Source organism: Oncorhynchus masou, chromosome 15 (assembly GCF_036934945.1).
Source record: "Oncorhynchus masou masou isolate Uvic2021 chromosome 15, UVic_Omas_1.1, whole genome shotgun sequence".
Lineage (NCBI taxonomy): Eukaryota > Metazoa > Chordata > Actinopteri > Salmoniformes > Salmonidae > Oncorhynchus > Oncorhynchus masou.
In genome coordinates this window covers 56,812,707-56,832,119 of record NC_088226.1, presented here as the reverse complement: position 1 = coordinate 56,832,119, position 19,413 = coordinate 56,812,707, and the positions used below count along the sequence as shown (strand labels likewise).

Here is a 19,413-nt window from a genome sequence, read left to right as displayed (position 1 = left end):
GGAACAAAAGGAATATTTGCTGTCTAACGAAGTCTCGTCAGTGAAAACTTCCGAACATCAAAGGTAAACAGTTAATTTGATTGCTTTTCTGATTTGTGACCAAGCTTCCTGCTGCTAGCTGGACATAATGCTATGCTAGGCTATCAATAAACTTACAAAATGCTTGTCTTGCTTTGGGTGTAAAGCATCATTTCAAAATCTGAGATGACACGGTGATTAACAAAAGGCTAAGCTGTGTTTCACTATATTTCACTTGTGATTTCATGAATATGAATTTTTCTAGGAATATTTTTTGACCATTGCGCTATGCTAATTAGTGTAGTTGATAATTCTCCCGGATCCGGGATGGGTAGTTCTACGAGGTTAACATGCATGAAACCAAGGCTATTACGGTTACAAAAGTCATCGCCTGGGGAATAGGAGTGGAGCTAGGCACTGCAGGGCCTGGATTCACCTCTACATCACCAGAGGAACAGAGAAGTAGGATAAGGGTACGGCTAAAAGCTATGATAATTGGTCATCTAGAACAGAGAATAAAAGGAGGTTTCTGGGGGCGATAAAATAGCTTCAAGGTATAATGTACAGACAAAGGTATGGTAGGATGTGAATACAGTGGAGGTAAACCTAGGTATTGTGTGATGAGAGAGAGTCTCTAGAAACATCATTGAAACAAGGTGATGACATCGCATGTGTGGGTGGTGGAACTGAAAAGGTTGGATAAGGTCTAGTGAGCAGGGCTAGAGGCTCTACAGTGAAATAAGCCAATAAACACTAACCAGAACAGCAATGGACAAGGAGAGGCATGCTTAGTCAAGTGATCATATGGGTCCAGTGAGTAGTGAGGTTGGTTGGGGTCACGGCGATTCAGACAGCTAGCCGGGCCATAGGTAGCAAGCTAGCATAGGATGTAGGTCTGTTTTTAGCCACCTCATGCGTTTCCGTTGGTAGATTAGTGGGGTTCCGTGTGGTAGAGGGATCAATCCAATTGGCAAAATAGACAGTGACCCAGGAAAAACTGTCCGACAGACCTTTTCAAATAGCAGCCGATGAGACCGCTAACGATTAGCAGGCCGCAGATGGGCGTTCAGGTCACGCCGTGACGGAGGGGCCAGTTGGATAACTCCCTCGAGCAGATAATGTCGGTAGTCCAGTCGTGAAGGCCCGGTGGGGCTCCGCATTGGCAGTAAAACGGGTCCGGATAGGTGATTGTAGCCCAGGAGTGGCTGATGGAACTCTTCAGCTGGCTAGCTCCGGAATTTGCGGTTGAAATCCGGGGATATGGAGAGAAAAATAGGTCCGGTATGTTCTGGTCTGAGTCGCGTTGTACAAAACTGGCGATAGATTTGAGCTTAAGGATAGCTGATGACCACAAACCGTGGTTAGCTGAATACTAACGTTAGCCAGTAAACTGGCTCTAGCTTCTGGCTCTAGCTTCTGGCTCCTTCCCCGAATGCCCAGTTTGGCCGGGCAGCCAGCTCTAGGAAGAGTCTTGGTGGTTCCAAACTTCTTCCATTTAAGAATGACGGGAGGCCATTGTGTTCTTGGGGACCTTCAAATGCTGCAGAAATGCCCTGACACAATCCTGTCTAAGCTCTTTCAACCTCATGGCTTGGCTTTTGCACTGACATGCATTGTCAGCTATAGGACATTATATAGACAGGTGTGCCTTTCCAAATCATGTGCAATCAATTGAATTTACCACAGGTGCTCTCCAAATCAAGTTGTAGGAACATCAAAGATGACCACTTGGGCTCAATTTAGAGTCTCAAAGGGTCTGAATACTTGCTTAAATAAGGTATCAGTTCATTTTAAATACATTTGCAAACATTTCTAAAAACCTTTATTGGCTTTGTCATTCTGGGGTATTGGGTGTAGATTGACGAGGATGTTTTATGTATTCAATCCATTTTAGAATAAGGCAGTAACATAAAATGTGGAAAAATTCAATGGATCTGAATACTTTAAGGCACTGTATAGGACCTTCCACCCGTCTGGGATATAGATGCCCCATGAAGACCTAAGGGTCGAAATGTTATAAATAAAAGCACCTGGGAGAACGAGCAGCGTTTTCCTCTGTTTTCCATTAGTTTGCCTACAACTCCAGTACCTGGATGTGCGCATGTTCTTCAGCTTTTGTACAATAGTGTTTAACATGATTTTTGAATGACAACCTCATCTCTGTACCTCACACATACGATTATCTGTAAAGGTCCCACAGTCGAGCAGTGAATTTAAAAATAAAGATTCAACCACAAAGACCAGGGAGGTTTTCCAATGCCTTGCAAATAAGGCCACCAGTAGATGGGTAAAAATAGCGACCCAAACAGTGAATTTAAAACAGTTTAATGGCTGTGATAGAAACTGAGAATGGATCAACAACATTGTAGTTACTCCACAATAATCTAAATTGACATAGTGAAAATGGAGAAGCCTGTACAGAATAAACATGTTCTAAAAACAGCAGCAATTGTGGCAAAGAAATTAACTTCATGTTCTGAAAATGTTATGTTTAGGGGAAATCCAACACAACAAATCACTGAGTACCACTTCATATTTTCAAGCATGAATATGGCGGCATCATGTTACGTGTATGCATGTCAACGGCAAGGACTAGGAAGTTTCAGGATACAAATAAATAAAAACTGAGCTAAGCACAGGCAAAATCAGAGGAAAATCTGCTTTCCACAAGACACAGAGACGAATTAACCTAAAACACAAGACCAAATCGACACAGGAGTTACTTAACAAGAAGACAGTGAATGTTCCTCAGTGGCTGAGTTACAGTTGACTTAAATCTACTTCAAAATCTATGGCATGACCTGAAAATGGTTCGTCTAGCAATGATCAACAAACAATTTGACAGAGCATGAAGAATAAAAACATTTTATTAAAGGCAAATGTTGCACAATCCAGGTGTGGAAAGTGCTTAGTGACTTAGAAAAACTCACAACTGTAATCATTGCCGAAGGTGTTTCTACAAAAGTATTAACTCAGGGGTGTGAATACTTAAAGAAATCTCATTTACACATTTCAATACTTCTAGAAACATGTTTTCACTGTCATTATGGGGTATTGTATGTAGGGATCCTGAGTGGCGCAGCGGTCTAAGGCACTGCATCGCGTCACTACAGACCCGGGTTCAGGCAGTAATCGAGAGTCCCATAGGACAGTACACGATTGGCCCATCGTCGTCTGGGTTTAGGGGAGGGTTTGACCGGGGTAGGCCGTCATTGTAAATACAAATTTCTTAACTGACTTGACTAGTAAAATAAAAAAGCTGGATGAGAAATCTATTAAATCCATTTTGAATTCAGGCTGTAACAAAATGTGAAGACAGTCAAGGGTTATGTATATTTTGATGGCACTGTACATGCAGCCAAAATTAGAGGACTCCAATGAGCTTACTGTGCTACAATTTTGTGACGGGTTAATATGCTGGTCCCAGACAGACCACGTGTGCACATACAAATCAGCCTCTTCACAGTGTGGGTGTGTGGAGGCAGCGAGAGAGGGGGGAGTTCCTGCTGCTCACACACAGACAGCACGCAGCAACACCAGCGCTGCTTCTAAAAATAAACGCTGGCTTAGAGAAAGAACGCGTGTGACGCTTGAGAGGCACTCTAACGGCCAATCATCCTCTCTTACCCTCCAAGCCCCCTGGTGTGGGCAAGATGAAGGAACTGACTCAACCACTCAGTACCTTCCCCGCCTTTTCATTCTGTCGTTACCTCACCATGACGCACTGCCAGGGAATAATACCGCTCCACTACGCATTACTCATGACCAATGAACAAATAACTAACCAGGTGCAGCAGCGATATTACCACAGAGAAAAACTGATTCATCAACCCATCCATCAGTCTAGCTCTTAGGCAGAACTGCCTTAATATGCCTGTATGCTTGATCTTCCCTGATAACACCACAGGTCACGTTGGCCCAAGGAGTGCTTCTTAATTCATTGATGTATGGCTTGTTAGTTTCACTTTAACACAGGTAGAAATACACACATCTGACAACACAAAATAGGCAAGATGACATCGATTCAAATATGGTCTTGTACGAAAGCATTCTGGCTTTAGTTAGAGCCAAGAAAATAATTTAACAAAGGGCTCTGCAGCACAAGAGCTGTTCCTCATATGGAAGCAGTTACAAATTTAAATCCGCAGATGGTGACAGTGAGAGAATGAGCGTTTAAGCATGTGATTGGTAGCAGCTTCAGCGTGGGGAGACAGGAAGGCAGCATATATTACTATCATGTTGTGCAGTGAACAACAGAACAGTGCACGTTCCGTCTCTGTGGGGGGAGTGGAGTAATTTGGTCAGAAGTACTGGAATATGTATGACGTACAGCATCTTTTGGCTGGGCAGGAGCACCGGGCCTAAAGCATGTGTCAAACTCATTCCCCGGAGGGCTGAGTATCTGTGGGTTTCCACTCTTCCCTTGGACTTTATGAATTAAAAAGACACTGATTAGTATGAAACTCCCCTTACCTGGTTGTCTAGGTCTTCATTGAAAGGAAAAATCAAAAACCAGCAAACACTAGGTCATCTATGGAATGAGTGACACCCCTGACCTGAAGCATTATTACTGAGAAAGATGAACAAACAAAATACAACCCAATGAATACCAAACTATTGCACCATTATACATTAATATGCTCAGGAGTTAGTCATAGTCCTCTTCAATAGATCAAGCTGCAAAAAAGAAACCACCCCAATGAAACATCCACAGGCTTGTGATGTGTAGACTGAAGAGCCAGGCAGAATCTGCAGCTAATCAAGTGCTTTGTAACGCTGGTCTTATCTTCTGCCCCTCCCAGTCCCAGTGGTGCATATTGAGAAGTCTAGGAGGCCCTTATTTTAAAAACATGGCCAGAACTCCACATAGATAAAAGACTAGAATCCAGTTAGTCTGGTGCCGTGCGGAAATTACAATTTGAAGAATTTTAGATCTGCCTTTAGAAAAGGCAGAAAGATACTTTTGGTCAAGTAGTGTATGTGGACACCTGCTCGTCGAATATCTCATCCCAAAATCCTGGGCATTAATATGGAGTTGGTCCCCCCCTTTGCTAATATAAACAGTCTCCACTGTTCTGGGAAGGCTTTCTGCTAGATGTTGGAACATTGCTGTGGGGACTTGCTTTCATTCAGCCACAAGAGCATTAGTGATGTTGGGCAGTTAGGCCTGGCTCGCAGTTGGCGTTCCAATTCATCCCAAAGGTGTTCGATGGGGTTGAGGTCAGGGCTCTGTGCAGGTCAGTCAATTTCTTCCACAATGATTGACAAACCATTTCTTTATGGACCTCACTTTGTGTACAGGGGCATTGTCTTGCTGGAAACAGGAGGGCCTTCCCCAAACTGTTGCCACAAAGTTGGAAGCGCAGAATTGCCTAGAATGGCATTGTTTGCTTTAACCATGAAAAAAATAGCCCCAGATCATTATTACTCCTCCAACTAAGTGATGTTATTGTGAAATGGAAACGTCTAGGCATAACAGCTCAACCGCGAAGTAGTAGGCCACACAAGCTCACAGAACAGGAAGGGCGTGAAAAAAATCGTCCTCTGGAATGAATTAAGCATCACCATCTTCCAGTCCAACAGACCAATCTGGGTTTGGCAGATGCCATGAAAACACTACCTGCACAAATGCATAGTGCCAACTGTAAAGTTTTGCGGAGGAGGAATAATGGTCTGGGGCTGTTTTTCACGGTTCGGGCTAGGCCCCTTCGTTCCAGTGAAAGCAAATCTTAACGCAACAGCAAACAATGACATTCTAGATAATTCTGTGCCTCCAACATTTTTGGCAACAGTTTGGGGAAGGCCCTTTTCTTTCAGCATGACAATTCCCCTGTGCACAAAGCGAGGTCCATACAGAAATTGTCGATATCAGTGCAGAAGAACCTGACTGGCCTGCAGAGAGCCCTAACCTCAACACCTTCGGGATGAATTGGAAAGCTGACTGCGAGCCATGACTAATTGTCCAACATCAGTGCGCACATTCACTACTACACGTGGCTGAATGGAAGCAAATCCCCGCAGCAATGTTCAAACATCTAGTGGAAATTCTTCTCCAGAAGAGTGGAGGCTGTAGTAGCAGCAAAGGGGTGGACCAAATCCACATTAATGCCCATGATTTTGGAATGACAAGCAGTTGGTTTTCAACAGCGGAGATTTGTAATAACCATGCTGTCTGTCTCTCCGATATCTGCAACATTGCTATAATATTGATATTTGATCTCCATCTGTCCTATGGTAAACGCGTTGGAACTTAGGACGAAACAGACAGGCTGGCAGCTTCTCAGCCAGGCAAAATCATCAATAAGCTGGCATATTATTTGTTGGATATATACATAGAAATGTCAATAGAAAAAACACAAAATTCAGCAAGTATGCTGTCATTCCAGCTTCAGTTTGAAGTTATTGTGTTAGTTGGCTCTCTTCTGAAGAGTGGCCTGGAGAGAGAGCACATGTTCTATGCCAGGTGAAATTGCACATCATTAGCTCATGCATTGTTATGGATGTATCCCCCACCACAATATATATATATATATTTTTTTACACTATACCGAAATAGCTCCGCCATTTCCTGGTTGTTAAAAATAATAGTTTGCAAGTATAGTGCAGAGTATCATTGTACCATCAAAACCACTGTGACCTATATTTTCCATAACCAAAAATAATCTTGTTTCAGCTTTTTGAAGCTGGTGTACAAAACCGAATGTAAAAGACTTTGTTTTTTTACCTTTAACTAGGCAAGTCGGTTAAGAACAAATTCTTATTTTCAACGAAGGACTAGGAACAGTGGGCTAACTGCCTTTTTCAGGGGGAGAATGAAAGATTTTTAACTTGTCAGTTCGGGGATTTGATCTTGCAACCTTTCGGTTACTAGTCCAACGCAAGAACCACTAGGCTACCTGCTGCCCCACAACTCTGTGCTTAACGGGAAGCATAGAAATAGAGCACATAGAACAGATTTACCGCTTCTTGCTTTCAAGTCAAATGAGAGGTCCGTAAGTATCATTTCTATATGAATTTGATTGCTTGCTCAAAAAGTTACATATTGCTACAATAAACGCAACTGCAGCTACTTCGCTGTTATTCTGGTTGCACTGTTTGACATGACTGTGTTAGCCAAAGTTGGCTAGCTAGAAAGGGATACGAATGATGCCAGCCATCACGCAATGAAACATTTAGAACAATCAATCTGGTCACGTCCATAGATTTATAACTAAAACTGGTACCCTGGCAATTAATTGCGGCGCCGACGGAGATGGCCGCCTCGCTTTGCGTTCCTAGGACACTATGCGTTTTTTTGTTTTTTTGCGTGTTATTTCTTACATTAGTACCCCAGGTCATCTTAGGTTTCATTACATACAGTCGAGAAGAACTACTGAATATAAGATCAGCGTCAACTCACCATCAGTACGACCAAGAATATGTTTTTCGCGAAGCGGATCCTGTGTTCTGCCTTTCACCCAGGACAACGGAATGGATCCCAGCCGGCGACCCCAAAAAAACGACTCCGTAAAAGAGGGAAATGAGGCGGTCTTCTGGTCAGACACCGGAGACGGGCACATCGTGCACCACCCCCTAGCATTTTTCTCGCCAATGTCCAGTCTCTTGACAACAAGGTTGATGAAATCCGAGCAAGGGTAGCATTCCAGAGGGACATCAGAGACTAACGTTCTTTGCTTCACGGAAACATGGCTCACTGGAGAGACGCTATCGGAGTCGGTGCAGCCAGTTGGTTTCTCCACCCATCGCACCGACAGAAACAAACATCTTTCTGGTAAGAAGAGGGGCAGGGGCGTATGCCTTATGGCAAATGAGACGTGGTGTGATCACAGAAACATACAGGAACTCAAATCCTTCTGTTCGCCTGATTTAGAATTCCTCACAATCAAATGTCGACCGCATTATCTACCAAGAGAATTCTCTTCGATTATAATCACAGCCGTATATATTCCCCCCCAAGCAGACACATCGATGGCTCTGAACGAACTTTATTTGACTCTTTGCAAACTGGAATCCATACATCCTGAGGCTGCATTCATTGTAGCTGGGGAATTTAACAAGGCTAATCTGAAAACAAGACTCCCTAAATTGTATCAGCATATCGATTGCGCAACCAGGGCTGGCAAAACCTTGGATCATTGTCAGTCTAACTTCCGCGACGCATATAAGGCCCTGCCCCGCCCTCCTTTCGGAAAAGCTGACCACGACTCCATTTTGTTGATCCCTGCCTACAGACAGAAACGAAAACAAGAAGCTCCCACGCTGAGGTCTGTCCAACGCTGGTCCGACCAAGCTGATTCCACACTCCAAGACTGCTTCCATCACGTGGACTGGGATATGTTTCGTATTGCGTCAGACAACAACATTGACGAATACGCTGATTCGGTATGCGAGTTCATTAGAACGTGCGTTGAAGATGTCGTTCCCATAGCAACGATTAAAACATTCCCAAACCAGAAACCGTGGATTGATGGCAGCATTCGCGTGAAACTGAAAGCGCAAACCACTGCTTTTAATCAGGGCAAGGTGACTGGAAACATGACCAAATACAAGCAGTGCAGCTATTCCCTCCGCAAGGCAATCAAACAAGCTAAGCGTCAGTATAGAGTCAAAGTAGAATCTCAATTCAACGGCTCAGACACAAGAGGTATGTGGCAGGGTCTACAGTCAATCACGGATTACAAAAAGAAAACCAGCCCAGTCACGGACCAGGATGTCTTGCTCCCAGGCAGACTAAATAACATTTTTGCCCGCTTTGAGGACAATACAGCGCCACTGGCCTGCAACGAAAACATGCGGACTCTCCTTCACCGCAGCCGAGGTGAGTAAAACATTTAAACGTGTTAACCCTCGCAAGGCTGCAGGCCCAGACGGCATCCCCAGCAGCACCCTCAGAGCATGCGCAGACCAGCTGGCTGGTGTGTTTACGGACATATTCAACCAATCCCTATCTCAGTCTGCTGTTCCCACATGCTTCAAGAGGGCCACCATTGTTCCTGTTCCCAAGAAAGCTAAGGTAACTGAGCTAAACGACTACCGGCCCGTAGCACTCACTTCCATCATCATGAAGTGCTTTGAGAGACTAGTCAAGGACCATATCACCTCCACCCTAACTGACACCCTAGACCCACTCCAATTTGCTTACCGCCCAAATAGGTCCACAGACGATGCAATCTCAACCACACTGCCCTAACCCATCTGGACAAGAGGAATACCTATGTGAGAATGTTGTTCATCGACTACAGCTCGGCATTTAACACCATAGTACCCTCCAAGCTCGTCATCAAGCTCGAGACCCTGAGTCTCGACCCTGCCCTGTGCAACTGGGTACTGGACTTCCTGACGGGCCGCCCCCAGGTGGTGAGGGTAGGCAACAACATCTCCACCCCGCTGATCCTCAACACTGGGGCCCCACAAGGGTGCGTTCTGAGCCCTCTCCTGTACGCCCTGTTCACCCATGACTGCCTGGCCACGCACGCCTCCAACTCATCAAGTTTGCGGACGACAACAGTGGTTGGCTTGATTACCAACAACGACGAGACGGCCTACAGGGAGGAGGTGAGGGCCCTCGGAGTGTGGTGTCAGGAAAATAACCTCACACTCAACGTCAACAAAACTAAGGAGATGATTGTGGACTTCAGGAAACAGCAGAGGGAACACCCCCCTATCCACATCGATGGAACAGTAGTGGAGAGGGTAGTAAGTTAAGTTCCTCGGCATACACATCACAGACAAACTGAATTGGTCCACCCACACAGACAGCATCTTGAAGAAGGCGCAACAGCGCCTCTTCAACCTCAGGAGGCTGAAGAAATTCGGCTTGTCACCAAAAGCACTCAAACTTCTACAGATGCACAATCGAGAGCATCACCGCCTGGTACGGCAACTGCTCCGCCCACAACCGTAAGGCTCTCCAGAGGGTAGTGAGGTCTGCACAACGCGTCACCGGGGGCAAACTACTTGCCCTCCAGGACACCTACACCACCCGATGTTACAGGAAGGCCATAAAGATCATCAAGGACAACAACCACCCGAGCCACTGCCTGTTCACCCCGCTATCATCCAGAAGGCGAGGTCAGTACAGGTGCATCAAAGCTGGGACCGAGAGACTGAAAAACAGCTATCTCAAGGCCATCAGACTGTTAAACAGCAACCACTAACATTGAGTGGCTGCTGTCAACACACTGACTCAACTCCAGCCACTTTAATAATGGGAATTGATTGGAAATTGTAAAATATCTCACTAGCCACTTTATCTATGCCACTTTGTTTACATACTCATATGTATATACTGTACTCAATACCATCTACTGTATCTTGCCTATGCTGCTCTGTACCATCACTCATTCATATATATCTTTATGTACATATTCTTTATCCCCTTACACTTATGTCTATAAGGTAGTAGTTTTGGAATTGTTAGCTCGATTACTGCATTGTCGGAACTAGAAGCACAAGCATTTCGCTACACTCGCATTAACATCTGCTAACCATGTGTATGTGACAAATAAAATTTGGCAGGCCTGTATCTTGTGGAAGGATGAAATTGTATGAATGAATTCATCAAAATAAAGTTGATGAAAATATGGCAATAATAATTTGAACATGTTGGTAACCCATTGTATAAAAGTGATAATGCCCTCGAAGCAGTCATGCCAATATATCCTCCAAACACCAGTTTCTCAGGCATTATCACTTAAATAATGCCCTTCAAGGCAATTAGAAACGAGTATTCAACAATTGCATGGTTTAACACAGAAGCAGTTGTTGTGAGGCAGCTCCATCACCAAACCATTACATATTGTGTATTTATTGATTGTGTTATTTTTCTACTATTCTCTCAGCTTTGTTGGGAAGGGCCTGTAAGAAAGCATTTTTCCCTGTTAATCTACAACGGTTTATGAAGCATGTCACAAAATATTATTGATTTGTTTGCGTTGCCTTTTTCTGAGGATGCGAGTCATGCAACAGTCCGGTTATCAGTCTCTGTTGTAATGGGAGTGAAGTCAGCCAGGGCCAACTGTGGAGGATTGTGTCAGCAGCAGTACTGCTTAGTTCCTGAACTCTGACGTTAAAGGGTATTAACCAGTGTGACACAGAACACTAGACACGTCACAGACAACACTCCGCTGTTCTGAGAAATACACTTTCAGGTAGTCCCCCCCAGCACAGTCTTACCGCAATTTTCTATAAATGAGTAAAACAGCTGAAACACACTTGAAGCCACCAGAGAAACCACAATGATTTAATCTGCTTCCATTTCGTTCCCCTTTGTACAATCTGGCAAACTATAGTATGAACTTCAGCTAAAAACAAATATGTTCAAAGCATGCTGCACACACAAGGTGCAAACACAATTAACTATGCCTTAACAATAGAAGTCGACCGATTAATCGGAATGGCCGATTAATTGGGGCCAATTTCAAGTTTTCATAACAATCAGAAATCTGTATTTTTGGGCGCCGATTTGACACATTTTTTAAAATACCTTTATTTAACTAGGCAAGTCAGTTAAGAATATATTCTTATTTTCAATGACGGCCTAGGAACAGTGGGTTAACTGCCTTGTTCAGGGGCAGAACGAAAGATGATGACCTTGTCAGCTCGGGGGATCCAGTCTTGCAACCTTACAGTTAACTAGTCCAATGCAATAACGACCTGCCTCTCTCTCGTTGCACTCCACAAGGAGACTGCCTGTTAGGTGAATGTAGTAAGCCAAGGTAAGTTGCTAGCTAGCATTAAACTTCTTAGAAAAAAATAATCAATCATAATCACTAGTTAACTACACATGGTTGATATTATAACTAGATATTATCTAGCGTGTCCTGCATTGCAAATAACCTGACTGAGCATACAAGTATCTGACTGAGCAGTGGTTGGCAGAAGCAGACGCGTAAACATTCATTCAAACAGCACTTTCGTGCGTTTTGCCAGCAGCTCTTCGTTGTGTCAAGCATTGCGTTGTTTATGACTTCAAGCCTATCAACTCCCGAGATGAGGCTGGTGTAACCGAAGTGAAATGGCTAGCTAGTTAGCGCGCGCTAATAGCTTTTCAAGCATCGCTCGCTCTGAGGCATCTAGTAGTTGTTCCCCTTGCTCTGCATGGGTAACGCTGCTTCGTTGGTGGCTGTTGTTGTGTTGCTGGCTTGAGCCCAGGGAGGAGCGAGGAGAGGGACGGAAGCTATACTCTTACACTGGCAATACTAAAGTGCCTATAAGAACATCCAATAGTCAACGGTTAATGAAATACAAATGATATAAAGGGAAATAGTCCTATAATAACTACAACCTAAAACTTCTTACCTGGGAATATTGAATGTGTAACTCATGTTAAAAGGAACCACCAGCTTTCATATGTTCTCATGTTCTGAGCAAGGAACTGAAACGTTAGCTTATTGATGTATTATATTAAGTAAAATGAGTTCATTCAGCATTGTCGTAATTGTCATTATAACAAATACATTATTTATTTTTAAATCGGCCGATTAAATCAGTATCTGCTTTTTTGGTCCTCCAATAAATCAATATCGGCGTTGAAAAATCATAATCGGTCGACCTCTACTTAACACATTAGGGCCTAACTAGGAAAATATGTTTTTGCATATAGCCTATCTAGTAAGATCCACATAGGTTAAAATACTACAGCATCATATAGTATGTGCATGCAACAACAAAAGATATACGGAAGATCGAGAAGCTTGGTCATAACACACAGCAATGATTCACTGTTTTTAAATCTACACATGACATGCATGCAAAAGTAAAAACAAAAGACTTTGTGTTATTCAGAAGGCCTTTGCCCAGTCAACCCACACTACTGGTTTATTTAGTGGCATTTGCGTAGAACAACCAAAATTTAGCCTAGTCCTCCACAGATTTCTCAAGGTATACAGGCTATCTTCTGGATTCCAAAATAGTTGTAATTAGGCTTCTGTCTAACACCCTTTCGGGTTGGATGTTAGCAGTCTCCTCTGCACTAACTGAAACATGTTGAGTAACCTACATACTGCAAAACAGTATTGGATGTTCACATTTATGATTGAAACTTAGTTTCAAGTTCAAGTCTGTCAGCTAATCCACTGAATTTGTGGAACTGGTTTTAGGATTGGGATGGATAACTGGTCAAACCATTTGAGACACATGTGAGTCATATGGGATGGTACGACCCAGAAGCACTATTTATTTGATTTACTGGACCTAGTGGAAAAGCAACTTATATATCCATATAAGGGACTAGAGTTGTGGGGAATTGTGTAGTGTTTCTGCTATATTAACGCAAATTATACCTTCAGATTGTACTCTATTGGCATGAGTGCAGTATTGCATCAAGAGTGCAGGATTTTAGGTGCAATTCCAGCTGGCAGCTATACCCTAAATTCAGTCAGACTGGAGTATGCAACAATCTTTCTGTGCAATAACAGTAACAGTAGATCTCAACAAGACAGTGACCACCAGGCAGAGAGTCATTTGAAGTCCCAACTACTGTAGTAATAACGTTTCAGCAAAATATTTTGAAAAACACATGGTACAATAACATTGTTTAAGTTCTGGCAAAATTCCTTGCATGATTGAGTCGAATTACACGTATTGCAAATGACAGTGGTGTTAAAACATCGCTCTCTGACTCACTTCAAAATGATGGCATGGTAGCTAGTTACATTAAATCATGGATAGATGCATAAAATAAAAAGTTAGCGAGCTAGCGTTCTAAATAAATGCTTAACGTTACTCAGAACTATAATGCGAGTCAAAGAAAGTCGTTAAGAACGCTAGCTAGCCGAGTTTAACCAAATATATTTATAACTAACCCTTTATGTGGTTGAACCTTAACTAGTTAGCTACAGTACCTAGCGAACTTACTGACCCAATAGAAACCAAATGGTGGAGAGCTTCTTCTAGACTTCTGAGAGTTACCGGGACCTATAACTAGCTAACATACTGTACTTAGCTAGCCAAGTGTGCAGCGCTTCTCGTGTGTAATTTGTGTCATGCTCCATCTAACGATGTGTATACTTTAATCCGTTAGTAATCTATTTACTAGTAAGGTGTTCCGCACAGTCAGTAGGCACATTGTTGGCTATACACTCCACTGAGAATCGGTGGATATAACGTTAGTGATACCCACTTCTAACAGCTTCTGGCTAGCCCTGTGGTGGACCGTCTGTCTGGCCTGTATGCATGTAACCTTAGCTAACACATAAGCTAGTAGCTATACACATAGCTTGCTAACAACAGCTAGGTAGGTACATTAAGAGATGAATAGCTAATCCCCACTTGGTTGGCCAAGTTATAACTGGCAACTTGGTTGGTTTAATTAAATACTCACGTATACTGGTAATGGCCACGAGTAGCCAGCAGCTTCGGCTCCAACTGGCGACTTCAGCTTGAGTTCTAGCTTTTCTCCCATTCTACACTTTCTCCGGCGTTTCCTAACGTTAGCTAGTTTAGCGAGCTACTACAATTATCATTTTGTCAGAAATAAATCCTTATCACAACATATAAAATTAGATATCGATGAATGTAATGAGTGGTAAGTGGTACACGCTCCCTGTAGTCCGGTGTTCAAATATTTGTTTGATTTTAATCAATTTGTTAAAAAATGACTTCATGCCGAGCGGCTCCTACACCTCGGCAGTACAGCCGCCATCTTGCCCGGCGTGAAAATCGGTCACTACCAAAGGGACAGAAACGCCAGGGGGGGGGGGGGGGGGGCTGTTTTAATGTCTATGTGGGGGGAGCGGCAGTCGGAGAATGGGAACTATCAACGGTTACCGGGGCTGTACAACCGGATTGTTACTTTTCGAAAGATGAGTGTGACGAAAACAACCAACCATTCTCCTCTGTATAAAACAGTTTGAATTAGAATTTCCCGGGACCAATAGCGGACAACTGGCGGGAGATACCATTTTACTCGGTTACTCACTGCATGTGATGACATTGAACAATACAACCAATGTTTTGGATGGAGCAGACCGAGGTCGTTTGTTTTCCTCAATTTACCTAAAGTGTGTCAAGTGTGTTTATCAAGGAGTCAATGGCTGTATATAATATACATGGACAAAGCCATTGATCACGTGACACCATTCATTCCTATGTTTAGACTCAATACCGAATTGATGCCAAATTAAGTCGATTAAAATGAGTTGTCTCGAAGGGTTACAGCTTTTGTCAAAATGGACTTTTCGTAGAGGTTTAGGATCACTTATGCAGCAGGTTAGGATTAAGAATGTCAAATGCGCACAACAATCCCCCCCCCCCCCCCCCAAAAAAAATAAACAAATATAGCTACTGTCAAATATAAAAAAAAAAATAAACAAATATAGCTACTGTCAAAGTATATATATATATATATATATATATACACACATACACTTTGACAAAAGCTGTATCCCAGCTTGACATGACCCAAAAAATGGTTTCTCATGGAGACAAAGGTTGTGTCCCCTGCTCAAACATTGCACACATCAACCAATGGTTGCGTGCTACGTCATCGACCAACATAATACTTTAACATGAGAGATGGCATGTGTCAGCAATGAATGGGCAGAGGAACGCACCCATAACATGCAACCGTTTGAGCTACTTCAGGAAGTGACGTTACAGGCTTGGTCAGTGCTGCCCCCTCGCATTGACTAATTTAACCACCGCGGTATAAAATGAACTGAGGAATGCACCCAGGATATCTTAACCTTGAAAACAATGTTATCTACTCACATTCGTATACGCCTATTCATGGACCAACTATATCCGGGTTGCATCCGGTTTATATGGAAGAACGTCAAATGCGCACAACGTCAACACGTCATCCAAACACATGGCAGACATTGTATGAATAGAAAATGTTGATCTCGGCTGTGAGTGATAGAAAAAATAAATCTGCCTCAGCAAACAACGATTTGCATAATTCAATGGATATTTTGTTAGCAATGTTCAAATCTTTTAGCAATGTTCAAATCTGACTTCTCCGTGTTAAACAGCAGTACCGAAGCAAAACTGTAGGAGCAGTTGAAATCTGGACCATTGAACTCAAGCAGGGGTGAACTCCCTGTCATTGAAGCCAGGGAGTTCAAGGCCAACCATGGTACTGCAGCATTGTTAGCAGAAAATAGGATCCCCTATTATTGTGAATCGAAACATGGCGATCTTCGTGGTCAATCTTCTTGTAAATAAAAGTTTTGAAGATAATCATGTTACCAATAATTGCTTCTAATAGACCAGATGTATTTCCTCGAACCAATTATTTTAAAATCGCACACAGAAAAAGTAATGATAATTTACTTGCTAATTGCAGCCTGGAGTAACCCAGTCGGCCTTCAAATCAAAAGGTAATTGCTCACATACGCATGTTTAGCAGATGTTATTGCGGGTGAGGCGAAATGCTTGTTTTCTAGCTCCAACAATATAGTAATATATAACAATTCTCAACAATACATACAAACCTAAAAGTAAAAGAATGGAATTAAGGAATATATAAATATTAGGATTAGCAATGTCAGAGTGGCATAGACTCAAATACAGTAGAATAGAATACGGTACATACATATGAGATGAGTAAAGCACAAATTTGTAAACGTTATTAAAGTGACTAGTGTTCCATTATTAAAGTGGCCAGTAATTTCAAGTCTTATGTATATAGGGCAGCAGCCTCTAAGGTGCAGGGTTACGTAACCGGGTGGAAGCCGCCTAGTGATGGCTATTTAACAGTCTGATGGCCTTGAGATAGAAGTTGTTTTTCCCAGTCTCTCGGTCCCAGCTTAGATGCACTTGTACTGACCTTGCTTTCTGGATGATAGTGGAGTGAACAGGCAGTGGCTTGGCTGGATGTTGCCCTGGAGGGTTGATAGTTTGCCACTGGTGATGCGCTGGGCAGACCGCATCACCCTCTGGAGAGCCCTGCGGTTGCAGGCGGTGCAGTTGCCTTGCCAGGCGGTGATACAGCCCAACAGGATGATCTCAATTGTGCATCTGTAAAAGTTGAGGGTTTTAGGTGCCAAGCGAAATTTCTTCAGCCTCCTGAGTTTGAAGAGACGCTGTTGCACCTTCTTCACCACTCTGTCGGCGTGGTTGGACCAATTCCGATGGAGCAGTGGACCGTCGGTGATGTGTACGCTGAGGAACTTGAATCTTTCCACCTGCTCAACTGCGGTCCCGTCAATGTGGATAGGAGCATGCTCCCTCTGCTGTTTCCTGAAATCCATGAGCAGCTCCTTTGTTTTGTCGACATTACCAGGGCTCTCACCTCCTCCCTGTAGGCTGTCTCGTCATTGTTGGTAATCAGGCCTACTACTGTTGTGTCATCTGCAAACTTGATGATTGAGTTGGTGGCATGTGTGGCCACACAGTCATGGGGGAACAGGGAGTTCAGGAGGGGGCTGAGTGGAGGTGTTGTTTCCTACCTTCACCACCTGGGGGGGGGGGCGGCCCATCAGGAAGTTCAGGACCCAGTTGCACAGGGCGGGGTTCAGACCCAGGGCCCGGAGCGTAATTGTGAGCTTGAAGGGTACTATGGTGTTGAATGCTGAGCTATAGTCAATGAACAGCATTCTTACATAGGTATTCCTCTTGTCCAGACGGGATAGGGCAGTGCGATGGCGATTGCATCATCTGCGGATCTATTGTAGGGATGGCGATTGCATCATCTGCGGATCTATTGTAGGCGGTAAGCAAATTGAGGTGGGTCTATCTACGGTGTCAGGTAAGGTAGTGGTGATATGATCCTTAACTAGCCTCTCAAAGCACTTCATGATGACAGAAGTGAGTGCTACAGGGCGAGAGTCATTTAGTTCAGTTACCTTTGCTTTCTTGGGTACAGGAACAATGGTGGACATCTTGAAGCAAGTGGGGACAGCAGACTGGGATAGGGAGAGATTGAATATGTCCGTAAACACTCCAGCCAACTGGTCTGTGCATGCTCTGAGGACGCAGCTAGGGATGCCGTCTGTTCCGGCAGCCTTGCGAGAGTTAACACCTTCAACTTGAGTTCAATGACTGTATATGAATGGACAAAGCTATTGATCATCTGCCACTATTAATTCCTATGTGAAGACTCAATAATGTATTAAAGGCAAATAAAGTATTGAGCAACCTCACTTCTGACCATTGAAGCACATTACACCAGAAGGTCAAAAACTCTTGATGAAGTCACTAGGCATTGCTCTAAGGTAAACAAATACCTATAGGCATCCCATCGCTGCCACCAATGTAGCGCGAGTGAATGCTATAGTGCCTTCCAGGGGGTTTTCAAACCTCTCGTAGCAGACCTCCAGTCATGTATTTGAACTATTCCAGAGCTAGCACACCTGATTCAACTAAGCAACTAATTATCAAGCCCTTGATTAGGTCAGCTACACTGAACAAAAATATAAACCCAACATGTAAAGTGTCGGTCCCATATCTCATGAGCTGAATAAAATATCCCATAAATGTTCCATACGCTCAAAAAGCTTATTTCTCAAAAATCTTGTCTCCGCAGACCAAATGCAACCACGCCAGCCCAGGACCTCCACATCCGGCTTCTTCACCTGCGGGAACATCTGAGACCAGCCACCCAGACTGCTGATGAAACTGTGGGTTTGCACAGCCAAAGAATTTCTGCACAAACTGTCAGAACCCGTCTCAGGGAAGCTCATCTGCGTGCTCGTCATCCTCACCAGCGTGTTGACCTGACTGCAGTTTGGCATAGTAGCCGACTTCAGTGGGCAAGGGCTTGCCTTTGATGAGCACTGGCACGCTGGAGCTGTGCGGATTAATCCCGGTTTCAACTGTACTGGTCAGATGGCATTGTGTGGGTGAGTGGTTTGCAGATGTCAACGTTGTGAACAGTGCCCCATGGTGGCGGTTATGGTATGGGCAGGCATAAGCTAAGGACAACAAACACAATTGCATTTTTGACAATTTGAATACAGAGCGGTGCCGTGACAAGATCCTGAGGCCCATTGTTGTGCCATTCATCCACCGGCATCATGATAATGCACAGCCCCATGTCGCAAGGATCTGTACACAATTCCTGGAAGCTGAAAATGTCCAAGTTCTTCCATAGCCTGCATACTCACCAGACATGCCACCCATTGAACATGTTTGGGGTGCTCTAGAGTCTGGCTTGACGTATACGACAGCGTGTTCCAGTTCCCGGGAATATCCATCAAGTTCACACAGCCATTGAGGAGGAGTGGGACAACATTCCACAGGCCACAATCATCAGCCTGATCAACTCTATGCAAGGAGATGTGTCACGCTGCATGAGCCAAATGGCGGTCACACCAGATACTGCCTGGTTTTCTTATCCACTCCCCTACCTTTAAAAAAAGATATGTGACCACCAAATGCACCTGTATTCACAGTCATGTGAAATCCATAGATTAGGGCCAAATTAATTTACTTGAATTTACTGATTTCTGT

The 19,413-nt window shown here is 43.7% G+C and overlaps 1 protein-coding gene across 4 annotated transcripts in view; it reads right to left on the bottom strand.

The window, feature by feature from the left end:
- LOC135556518 (histone-lysine N-methyltransferase, H3 lysine-79 specific-like) overlaps positions 1 to 14,689 on the bottom strand; it is a 42,733-nt gene extending 28,044 nt beyond the window's left edge. For all 4 annotated transcript variants that reach the window (XM_064989792.1, XM_064989795.1, XM_064989794.1 and 1 more), the window contains exon 1: positions 14,342 to 14,689. In XM_064989792.1, the coding sequence (XP_064845864.1) occupies positions 14,342 to 14,422 (81 nt within the window). In that variant the 5' untranslated portion in view covers positions 14,423 to 14,689. The remainder of the gene's footprint in view (positions 1 to 14,341) is intronic.
- Between the last annotated feature and the right edge of the window lie 4,724 nt (positions 14,690 to 19,413).